The 12,280-nt window shown below is 36.8% G+C and overlaps 1 protein-coding gene across 1 annotated transcript in view; it reads right to left on the reverse strand.

The window, feature by feature from the left end:
* The window catches only part of NDST4 (N-deacetylase and N-sulfotransferase 4), a 260,857-nt gene that overhangs the window by 128,420 nt on the left and 120,157 nt on the right, over window positions 1–12,280 (reverse strand). The window contains exon 3 of the mRNA XM_004612720.2: window positions 7,832–7,919. Within this exon, the coding sequence (XP_004612777.2) occupies window positions 7,832–7,919 (88 nt within the window). The remainder of the gene's footprint in view (window positions 1–7,831; window positions 7,920–12,280) is intronic.

Raw genomic sequence — 12,280 nt, forward strand, 5'->3', positions numbered from 1 at the left:
CCATGTGGATATGGTCGATCGTGTTGAATCCTTTTTGGAACCTGGCTTGCTTGCATGGTTGTCCTTCATCTAGTGTTCTGCCAATCCTATTCAGGATTACTCAAGTGAATAACTTGTAGATGATGGACAACAGGCATTTGGGCCATAGTTGCCGATGTTGTGGATGTCTCCCTTCTTGTACAACAGGACGGTCCAGCTGGTTTTCCATTGGGATGAAAACTTGCATTCAGACAGGTAGCATGTGAAGAGCCAAGCCAGTATATTGAGGAGTACTGGTGGCAGATTCTTCAGGTGTTCAGGTCTGACCTTGTCTGGATTAGGTACTGTATGCTTCTTTACTGATGAAATGTGGCATGTCAGATTTCAGAAGAGAGAATGCTAGGAACGACATATCCATCCTGCAGAATTTGGTATATGGGCAGGTGAATGTGGCTACTGAAGAGATCCGGGTAGAAAACGTGGATAACCTTTTTCATTGCCCTTCTGGAAGTTGTGATAGATCCATCAGAATAACAGAGCGCAGTCATCTTGTTCTTATAGTTGGCAAAGGACAGGAGGGAGTTGCAAATACTTTTCCCAGCTTCTGCCGCATCGGCCAACATTGCTGCTCTTCTCTCTTTGAGATCTTTCTTTCTGACTTCTCTGCACAGCTTTGTAAGCTTGGACATTAGCTTGGGATTGCCTGAGGCTCACGCCAGACCACATTGGTGAATGTGCTCAAGAGTTTCTGAAAACAAGCGTCTTTTTGTGGCTTTCTCTCTCTCGGTTTTCCTTGCACAATCATGGAGATGCTGAACCAGTTGATCGTATTTGTTATAGATGTTGCATCGACGGCGTCTTTTCATATTCCGCAATAGTGCCAAAGAGCTCCCAGCTGGTGGTCACTCTGGGATTTCTCTTCTTACATTTTGCAGCCTTTTCTGCCTGTCCCGTGAAGTAGAATTTCGCATGAAGGAGATGGTGGTCTGATCCCATTTGGAATTTTGGGACAACAGTGACATCAGTTAGGCAAAACCATCGATTGAATGCGATGTGGTCAATTTCATTGTGAAACTGTCCACCAGGAGACTCCCATGTCCAATGTCTAGATTTGGCCTTCTGGAACTTCGAATTACCATGGATGGTCTTGGTCGACATGATGAAATCAGACAGTCTCTCACCCTGTTTGTTCCATTATAGGCCGTGAGTCCCTATGTGGAGTTCTTTGGGTGACCTTTTTGGTCCTATCTTGGCATTTAAATCACCAACAATGACCTTTAGAAGGTGTGTTCTTCTTTATAGAACTTCTCCAGCTCCATGTAGAACTTCTCAATTTCTTCTTCATCATAGTTGCACATTGGTGTGCAGACAATAAAGATAGAAACCTCCTGCAATGAGCCACATCTATTCAAATATAAGCATCCGATTCGGGTTGTTAGGCATTCTAAGGAATGGATGCTTATGGTCAAGTTTGTGTTGATGAGGACACAGCCATCAAAAGGCTAATAAATACAAAGGGCTAATAAATAAAAAGTTTGGAAAGGAATGTACAGGTTTTCAGACACCTGCCTTGCGTGTCACTGACCCTGGTTCCAACAGATCCCGACACAGCTTTGGCTGTGCGCCTGAGCCCCACCCTGAGTGTCCCCTGAATGAGGAGCCAAGAGTAAGTACTGAGCATACCTATGTGTGGCCCTAAAACAAACACAAATTTGCAAAGGTGGAAGAAAAAGAAAGAAAAATCTAAAAGTGATAACGTTCTACGAATAAGGAGACAAAATCATTATTTTATGAATTCTAGCTAAAATTGTTAGCTAGAATTCATTGACTCATTAATATCAAGTATCAAAATTGCAATGAACAGAAGTTTATTCCTTTTTTTTAGATAGATTAAGCACAAAGTATTTATGCTGCACACCAACTTTTCTCATGGCCATAAGTTAGCAGACTGAGGCATAGATTAGAGTTACTTGATGTCACATGCGATCAATGAATGGATAATTCACCTCCCCTTTTGTTGTGCTTTGAATATAAAATGTTTGAAAAATGCTTCCATTCACTTTAAACTCTGATGACTGTTATTGAAAGTGGCAAGAAGCATAGAATGCATACTCAACCAGAAAGAAGGTCAATTACTCAATTTAAAGAAAATTTTGTAGTCTATTGATATAAACCAATGTATGGCAGATTATAAAATCAGTATTTTAAAATAAGAATTATGTGAATTTATAAAGTACTCCCTATAAGGTTGAAGTAGTTAAAGCTTTTTCTTTTCTAAATTGATGAGCTAATTTTCCCATCAGCCTTTCTTTCTCTCATTCATACAGGTCATATAAGCAAAGCCACAGGAAGCAAACTGAGACTCCAGAAATAGCTTAATGAAAAAGAGCATACCATGCTGGAAAACCAAAGCAGATATCTGAAATGTTTTCATATCCAAATAAATGAAAATATTACATTTCTGACTTGCTGTAAATGCATATTTCTTTAAACCCAATGCATATTTAAGTGTTAATATGAAAAATGATGTTCAGTTCAAACATATCACTGTCACTGCCATCCTGTTGCTTATCAATTTGCTTAGTGGGCACCAGTAACGTCTCCATTGTGAGATTTGTTGTTACTATTTTTGGCATATCAAAAATGCCATGGGTAGTTTGCCAGATTCTGCCGTGTGGGCGAGATACTCTCAGTAGCTTGCCGGGCTTTCCAAGGACAGAGAAATCGAACCCGGATTGGCCTCATGCAAGGCAAACACCCTACCCCCGTGCCATCACTCGTCAAAATTAATACAAATATGAGGTAAATGAAGTTTCTGTGCTCAGATTGGGACTTTGAATTCCAGCCTCATCTGGATTCAATGTTCAGTGTTATGTCCTTAATTTAAAATGCTCCTATTTTTGTTTTAATTGAAAAGTTCCGCTTTTACTTTCTCCTGATTCTTGGGAGAATTTTTTTTTTTAGATGTAGAAGCTAACCATTACAAGTTTATTTCTTTGTTACTACGTTTGGAGTGTCTGTGTATGAGACGATGATAATAATTGATAATTTTCTAAAAGGTTTTTTTCTTTTTTGCTCCTGGTGGTGGTGGTGGTGGGGTGTGTATGTGTGTGTGTGTGTGTGTGTGTGTGTGAGCCACACCAAGCAATGCTCAGGGATTACTCCTGGCTCTGCAATCAGGAACAATTCCTGGAAGTGCTTGGGGAACTAGATGGGATGACAGGATTGAACTCGTATAAGGCAAATGCCCTACCTGCTGTACTATCACTCCAGCCCTTTTGAAGTGTTTCTTTCTTTTAACCCTACTAAAGTAAATACAATTTTAGCAAACTTTAGGTAATAGGTTCATTTCCATAAGGAAAATTATAGCAATAAAATATCTAAATGTTTACTGTTGTTATTAGCTTTTGTTCAAATACCTCTTATATTTACTCATTGTTTATGAAATATTATAATTTTTAAATAGCATGAAGCCCTTCTAATTTCCTTGGAACATGTGAATATGGCACAGTCAGCTTAGTGGGTATAAAATAAACTAACTTTAAATGCCAGAGTATGCAAAAAGGAATTTATGACTATAAAATTATTAAAGCCAACTATGCAGCACTATATGGTCAGGTGCTTGCCTTGTAAAAGCCCTCCTGAGTTTGACCCCTTGCACTGCATGTGGTCCCCTAAGCACCATAAGGAGTGAATCCTGAGTACAGAGCTATGAGTAATCATTGCAAAACACCACGTGTGACCCCCAGATCAAATAAAAACAAAACAAACCATAAAAAGCAGTCTACAGCTCTAAAATTAAATATTCAGTCATGTAAATTGTTCCCTCTTTACTTTTCTGGTAATATTTATTATTCGCATACAAAAATATATACTAATGTAATAGCATAAGAACAAATTTTAGCAGTCACAATATGTATGTACTGGCTATAAATGAGAGATATTAATCTCGTTTTGGATATGCAGAGACTGCGGCGTAGGCAGTTTAAGTAACCGATTTATACTCAGAGAATGAAATATCAGAGCATGTATTTGAATAAAAGCAGTCTGTTTTCGATCTTCAAATCACAGGAGAATGAAAAAATGCTTCTTAGAAGAACTTTCATGTTAATAATTTTATATAAAGAACTAATTTTTGTAAAGTGAATTTTCATTAGAGACAAATATTAATCCAATTTGCAAATATTACCTATGATGTGATTCAGCCATCTTCAATTTATTATTGATTGCATGAATGTATAGCAATGATTGTCACCAGAAACCATATTCTACAGCAACACAGTATTTGTAGTCCTTTCTTCTTAGATGCTGTCTGTCTTAATGTTGTGATGTCTTAATTTCTCAGCTGAGCTCTCAGTGTGCATTTTCACTCAAGCTTTAAATATTTCCAGACCAAAAATTAGTCACTCTCAATGTTTTTACTCCACCTTTTATTTATATACTTTTGCCTTCTCATCAACAAGATGTCCTTCCTCTTTCAATTTGGAACCTATGAGTGAGGGACTCTTAGGGAAGGTGATGTGTCCATTTTGCGGTGAGATTTTTTTTTTTTTTACCATGTGAAGGACAGAAACTGAACAGGAAAGAATACAGGGGAAATACAAATAAGGAAAGCAGCCTCAGAAATGTAGAATCTATCATTATTACGCTGGGCATATGTGATTAAATGTCTTCAAAACAATGAGGCTCATCAATCAGCATCCTCATGCACTGGGAAATCAGCTCATCCCGGGAGAGAAGTCACTGAGACAAGGCCATCTCCTCCTGCTTACACATCACAGCCCAGCCCACCGGGAGGCTAAGCGCTTCCTTCATCGGTGATCTTTGTTTTCTATATGATTACACCTCCTTATAGCTATTGTGACTGGAGAAGGCAGAGGAATGCTCGGCCAGTATCTAACTCCCTTCTTAAGCAACCTTGATTTCACCGAGTAAGTCCTTATCATGTGTCCCTCGAACGATGCTACGATGCATTTCAATAGTTCTCTCTACCAAGAAGCAAAGCAACTGATGCTTTATGTATGTGTGAAGCAAATGCAGCATCTAGAATGGACAAATTTATGTTTATGATCACTTTCTAAGGTGCACAGTCATAAAAGAGTAAACCCTTCCTTCCTTTCTTTCTTTCTTTCTTTCTTTCTTTCTTTCTTTCTTTCTTTCTTTCTTTCTTTCTTTCTTTCTTTCTTTCTTTCTTTCTTTCTTTCTTTCTTTCTTTCTTTCCTTCTTTCTTTCTTTCTTTCTTCCTTCCTTCCTTCCTTCCTTCCTTCCTTCCTTCCTTCCTTTCTCCTTTTTGTATCCTGGATTAAGTGTTTTCTCATTATCCCCGCCCCCACTCTCCCCACTGTTTTCTGACCTGGGCTTCCTATAAGCAAAGCGTGCTCTCATGCCATTAAACTCTATTTTCCAGTCCAGGTAAAGTATTTCTACTTCTCCTTTCTTCCTTCTCCTTCTCATCTCCTTCTCCTTCTTTCTTTCCCTCCTCCTCCTCCTCCTCCTCCTCCTCCTCCTCCTCCTCCTCCTCCTCCTCCTCCTCCTCCTCCTCCTCCTCCTCCTCCTCCTCCTCCTCCTCCTCCTTCTTCTTCTTCCTTCTTTCTTCTTCCATCTTTTTTGTGTCCTGATTTGAGAGTTCTTTCATTATATGCCTCCCCTCCCTCATCACATGCCTGGTTTCTAACCTGGGCTTTTTGTAAGCAAAGTGTGCTCATGCCATTAAGCTCTATTTTCCAGCCTAGAATAAAGTATCTTTTCTTCTTCTTTATTTCTTTATTTCTTTATTTTTGCTTTTTGAGTCCCATCCATCAATGATCAGGGGTTACTCCTGGCTGTGCATGCAGGAATTACTCCTGATAATACTCTGGGGACCATATGGGATGCTGGGAATTGAACCTAGATTGGCCTCGTGCAAGACAAATGCCCTCCCCGCTGTGCTATCACTCCAGTCCCTCTTCTATCTTTCTTGTGAGTTTATTACCAACATGAGGAGCTGGTAAGGTCCATTTAAGGGATGTATAATTAAAATATCTTGGGGGGCTGTGGATAACTTCTTCCAATGAGTACTCTGTGATATTGTCTGTGAGACCAGTGTGTTGTTTATTTCCTACTGCATGTGTACTGCATACACAGTCAGGATTATAAGGAAGAAATGGAAGTGTTATAAACTGCCTGATGTTGAGACATTGAATCTGTGAATGTCTGGCAGGTTTCACAGGTCTGAATATGAAAAGTAAATACAAGCTGAGACAGTTATCCATATATATTTCAGCCAAAAGAACAGCTTTACTTACATTTTAGAGCTGTTTAAAGCAAAATAGTATTGTTTGCGCTTGAACTCCAAATAATCCCATAATTTTTCCCCGCACAAGCAGATAAAGCCCTTAGAGTTATCTGCTTTATAACTTCATAGCCAGAGCTTCTTAGGCCTGAGTTCATTTCTGGAGGGGGCTTTTGAAGAAGATTACAAAACCATGTCTATTTTCAAAGTTGTAAGCTGGAATTGCTTTCCTTTGCAGATAAGATGACCCAAATCTCTTTCTGAAAATTGTCCTTTGAAATATGCAATCATTTGATTTATCAACTAGTCTAAGTCCTAATTTTACTTCTATTACTTTAAATATGTTTTCACGTTTCAAAGAAAGTGTATGTGGTGGGGGGGGTAGGAGCATTAAAGAAAAGTCTATATGGCAGGCATTGCTGGCTATAATATTCTAATAAACCATGCTGAGCCTCGTTGGGTAAACATGAAATGAAACTCTAGGTAAATGAGCTGCATTTATAATAATTAAAGACTTACTTTGCAGGAGATATTTTAACAAGTCCATATACTGCATGCCTGCACAAAGGATACTAGAAAATGTTTTCACTAAGGTACTGTGAAATAACAATGAACAACTATGCAAATTCCTAAACAAAGCTTTACATTTACCTCAGTGAGGGAGAGAATAGATATAACCCTAACACTATGGTTCTAAGACATAATTTTGCATAATTTTCTTCTTGTTAAATACTTTTATACACATAATTTTTCTACAAGTCTCACAATGGAGACATTACTGGTGCCCACTTGAGCAAATTGATGAACAATGGGACAACAGAGCGACAGTGCTACAGTAGTACCATATATCAAGATACCGATAATGAAGATTTCTTTAAAAAAAAATAAGACTCAAATTGTGAAGGTGAATGTGGTTTAGAGGAAAGAAATATCAGACCACAGAATGGAGTGTGAATGCGAAGCGCATTTTGAGAATTGGGTGGTGAAACAAAAGTGCAACTCTGGGTTGATAAAGGTGGAGAGAAATACAAACCTGATTTTTATAATAAAAATGCATCTTGGGTCAAATTATTCATAATATTTTTATGGTGGAAATCCTGCAAGGGAAAATCAATTATGCAAGATGGCTTTTCAAGTCCAGCAATTTTCTTAGAGGCTATAAAATTCATCCCTAATCCCCAGATCTTTTCCAAACAAGAACAATATGTACAAAAACTGATACCTCAACCCCTCAATTTTAAAACATTGTTGATCACATTATGAGCTGAGTCATTGTCTTCATCATTGCTATTGTTTTCACGGATATGTCTTCCATTTACACAATCCTGAGTCGAGATACACATAAATATGATTATGGTTTCTTTACTGAGCTGAAAAAATTAATTACCTCTTTCTTTCTCTTGATTCTAACAGTATTTCCAAAAAAAACAGCTTATTGATTTTGAATTTGACTACTTACAGTATGCACCCACTATTTTTCCCCTCATCAGTTGGATATTCCATTTCTCCTACCTATGAAACATTTAAAATCCTCTTTCCTATTTATATGTAGCTGCCTGAGAACACAAAGCTCCTTCTTACCTGTGTGGTAAAACTTCCCTGAAAATCCAAGGTTGAAGGTAAAATTTGCAACCTGAGTGCGCAGTAAATTTTGAGTCTCTAGTAATGCCTGAAATAAATAAGAAATTAACATGATTTTAGAAAAATAAATATGAAGCTTTGGGATGCCTCTTGTTCAAATGTGTATGCACGAATTGAACAGATAATATGGGTGTTGTAAGTCTTTGTTTCATGAGTAATGTTATCTGCTTCTCATATCTAATCATGACTGTTATTAATTTTAGTTACTGAATTATAAAACAATTATGCCCTAAGAACATTATAAGTTGCTGAGAGGCATTTTTCTAACCCCACGGCACTGAAATAATTTTTCATTTCTGTGTAAGGCATTCCTGGAATTTCTGATTCTGATACCTCCTTTCCTTCAGGGAAAAAAAATTCAGAATTGTTAAGATATAGACAAATCCTATTTGTGAGGAATAAGAAGATAATTTTTGTGTGAATTGAAGTTAATATTTTATTTAACTTTACTGTCTACCATAATTTTTAAAGAATATTTATTGAATTTCAAATTTAAATTTTTGCTTTATATTCCAAACAACAATGAATAGTTTATATAGCATTGATTTAAATATTAAGATATGAACAAGAAACTGGCAGGTTAGAAATATATAACTAAATCTATTAAATAAATGGTCTATAAATTTCCCAAACTTCTCATTTAAATCATAATATGTCATAATATGTTAATTAATTGTTTTTAGACAGGTAAGAACATATGGTAATTGTCATGGGAGCAGATAAGTCAAGCAAATTTTTTGTAAAACTGTTAACTGCTGTTAATCTTATGTCAGCATGTTGTTTCATTCAGAACTCTTATATCCTTAGGCCTCCGGTTTGCTTGTTGATCTAGAATTCTTTCTCTCCCCTTGCTTTTTAATGGAACTTTAAAGGGGACTTATTTGATTCTGATTGAAATGAGAAGTGTATTTCAAATTAGAGGCATTAGTTTGGTTACTGCTATTCATTTATTAAGGTGAATAAAGACCCTAAGTTTCATTAAATTTGTCTTGAGCATTAGCTATGGAAATTAAGTGTTTGTTTTTAAACTAGTTTATCTCAGTATTTATTCCCACCCCCCTTCCCAGAATTAAGATGTCTCCAGCAAATTTGTCTGAAGATAAAAAGGGAATAGAAAGTCAAAGTAAATAAAAGGTTGATAAACTATGTACATAGTCAGTAGTTACCCAAGGTTGCAATTTTTTTAGGATGTTACCCTGGACAATTTTATTTAAGTATTACCAATTGATCAAAAAAAGGTAAACAAAATAGACCCATTCATTTGACTTAGATAGGGAATCTTTAAAAATCTTAAAAGAATATACACATCACAAAGAATGTGGAGTTAAATACAAAGTCTGAACTAGTTAAGCATTCTGTAAATAAAGTTTAAGCTTTAAAACAAAATATTATATACTTAAAAATATTTGTGAGTTTGTTGAGGGGCATATTTATTTTACTCAGTGAACAATTCCTGATTCCTGATCTTTATCTCTTGAAACAGTTGTTTTTTTATTTTACCCCCTCCCCTCTTCCCCCCTGCCAAATTTTGCCTTTCTTTTCTTATCCTCATTTGTCTAGTCAATTTTCTGCCTCTGAGTTTTTTTTTATATGGAGGCTTTATTTAAAGAATACAGCTTACTAAAACTAGTAACAACCTGCCTCTGAGTTTTTAAGGTCCCTTTTTGCCTGCATTTATTGTCTACTGTTTATTCCTTAGGTCAGAAAATAGTCATTGTGGGTGGAAGTGGTGTTGGTTTCATGAGTATACCTCCTAAACCTTGGGTCTTACTGCCGAGAGAAGTATGGAGTTATTAGACAAATGTGTGATCACAGCTGGAGATTAACTAAAACAAATTCAAGATTAAGCTGTGGTAGATCATAGTGAACTTTTTTTTTTCTTCTTTTTGGATCACACCCAGCAATGAACAGAGATTACTCCTGGCTTTGCACTCAGGAATTACTCCAGCCATGCTTGCTCAGGGGCCCATATGGAATGCTGGTCCCGGGTCAGCCACGTGCAAGGCAAATGCCCTATCCACTGTACTATCGCTCCAGCCCTGATTCATAGTGAACTTTATTTATATTTATTTTATTTAAATCATCTTTATTGAGGCCTCGCGGCAGAGCCTGGCAAGCTACCCGTGTGTATTGGATATGCCAAAAACAGTAACAATAAGTCTCTCAATGAGAGACGTTACTGGTGCCAGCTCAAATAAATCGATGAGCAACGGGATGACAGTGACAGTGACAGTGATCTTTATTGAGGTAATATGGTTTACAACCACTTTCATACCTTTTTTTTTTTTTCAAATGCTTGCAGTACAATTTTAACATAGACTGGAAAAGTGGTGGGCCTACATATTTGATACTCTCTTAGGGGCAAGTTTATAAAAAATTGAACTATCTTTCCACCAACTTGCACCCCATTCGAAGGGCCTCCTTTCCCTTCTCTTTAAAGCAGTCTTCCCAGCAACTGTTAGTAGTTAACTCTGTTCATTCTAAGATTCCAAAGACAGGAATTAAGCCTCACCCTTGGGATTAGGAATCCCTTAAACTAAGAGTTTGTAATTCAGTTCCTTCTCTAATTTCTCTAATTTCCCCCCTTCTTTGTGGAGTGGGAGAAAATTTCAAATTATCATTGCGACATTTACATAGTAGCAGCCTTGCAAAGAGCTTAGTTAAATGCCTGGGCACCAGTAAGAGGGCAATGAATTTTGCCAATGAACATTATTTAGGCAACTCCTTGTCTGCCCAAGAGGTTTTGTGGGTTGCATACACATCTCTAAGAATCCAAAAGTATTGCTACTACCCCCAACTCACCATTGAACTATTCCTTATTTTCTACAAATCTCTGAGTCTCTCTCACTCTGTTCTCTTTGCCAAGGACGCCTTTGGCTACTGTTAACCAGTGCAAGTCCCACCTGTTCTTTAAAGCTTGGTTCAAATTCTATGTTTTTGTATGAAACCTTTCCCCATTGTCTTCAAGCCTTGCCTTTTATCATCTCCTAGAATAGACCCATCGTCTATTTTTATTAAGGCTAAATCTTTTCCCATTTTGCCACATTATTTTACACCATCTTTCTTCTGGTCTGTGGATACCAGCAGGCCAATCAGACCCCATTTATCTTCATGTATCACATGTTGCTAAGTCTGTTCTTTGCATATATGGGAGGCATCTAGATATGTAAAAGCTTACATTAGTGAAGTATAGTGTTCATTTCATTATTTTTCTTAGAAAAAACTTTTTGATAGTGAAATAAGAAGTGTGGTTCATGGATTAAACAGTTAAATGACATCAGACTGAGAGAGATAGGATTCTGCATTTCGCCAGCACATTTATAACATAGATGCCTTATAATCTTATGTTATAGATCATTGAAAAAGACAAGCTTAGAGAGGCGAAGGCAGATAGATTTTCTTTTGCGGGTGTTAATTAGCTATATGAAGAATTTGACAGACTTTTCTATTGTTGAAAGAAATAGACTTGTCTAGTCACAGCCAGCCAGCATTAATCTTGATTAATGTGGGAGTTAAAAATGACAATTTCTATAAGTAAAAACAAAAAAATGGATAAAAAAAAGCATATCCTACAGATTCAGGTCTTCTTACTCAGTGTGAACAAATGTTCTTTGGTTTTCAAAACTCGAATAAGAATGTTCTCATCTCTTTAGATGATAAAATAGAGACAAATGATAAGAAATATACATATATAATAGGTCTAATTAAACAATAAAATTAAAAATACATTCCAAAGATAAGTGTTGAACTGACAGATATTTAAAGAGAAATGTAAAAAAAAAGAACTAAAATATAGAAAATATAGAGTATCAGAGAAATATATAGTATTGGATGAAAAATACAAAGGCAAAGTTAATTTATTTTATTTGCTTTCTTTGTTTTGGTGCCACACTTGGTGATACTCAGGGATTATTCCTGGCTCTGCACTCAGGAATCAATTCTGGCAAGGCTAGAACCATAGAGGATGTTGGGGATTAAACCTGGGTGGGGTACATGTCAGGAAACTCCCCTACCTGCTGTGTTCTCTCTCCAGCCCTACAAAGGTAAAGTAATATTAATAATTAAAACACATGAAACAAAAATATTTTGAAAGTCCTTGTAAGTGAAACATCACTGTATCACTGTCACCCCGTTACTCATCGATTTGAAATTTGCTCGAGTGGGCACCAGTAACATCTCCATTGTGAGACTTGTTGTTACTGTTTTTGGCACAGCAAATACACCACAGGTAGCTTGCCAGGCTCTGCTGTGCGGGCAAGATACTCTCGGTAACATAATAGATCCCAATTTGAGATGAAAATGAAATACTAAACCTAGGAAGTAACATGTGACTGTAGTCATTCTTATTTGGTACTTGAGCCATCTGGGAAGTAATGAGTTCATGATTCT

Source organism: Sorex araneus, chromosome 6 (assembly GCF_027595985.1).
Source record: "Sorex araneus isolate mSorAra2 chromosome 6, mSorAra2.pri, whole genome shotgun sequence".
In the NCBI taxonomy this organism is placed as follows: domain Eukaryota; kingdom Metazoa; phylum Chordata; class Mammalia; order Eulipotyphla; family Soricidae; genus Sorex; species Sorex araneus.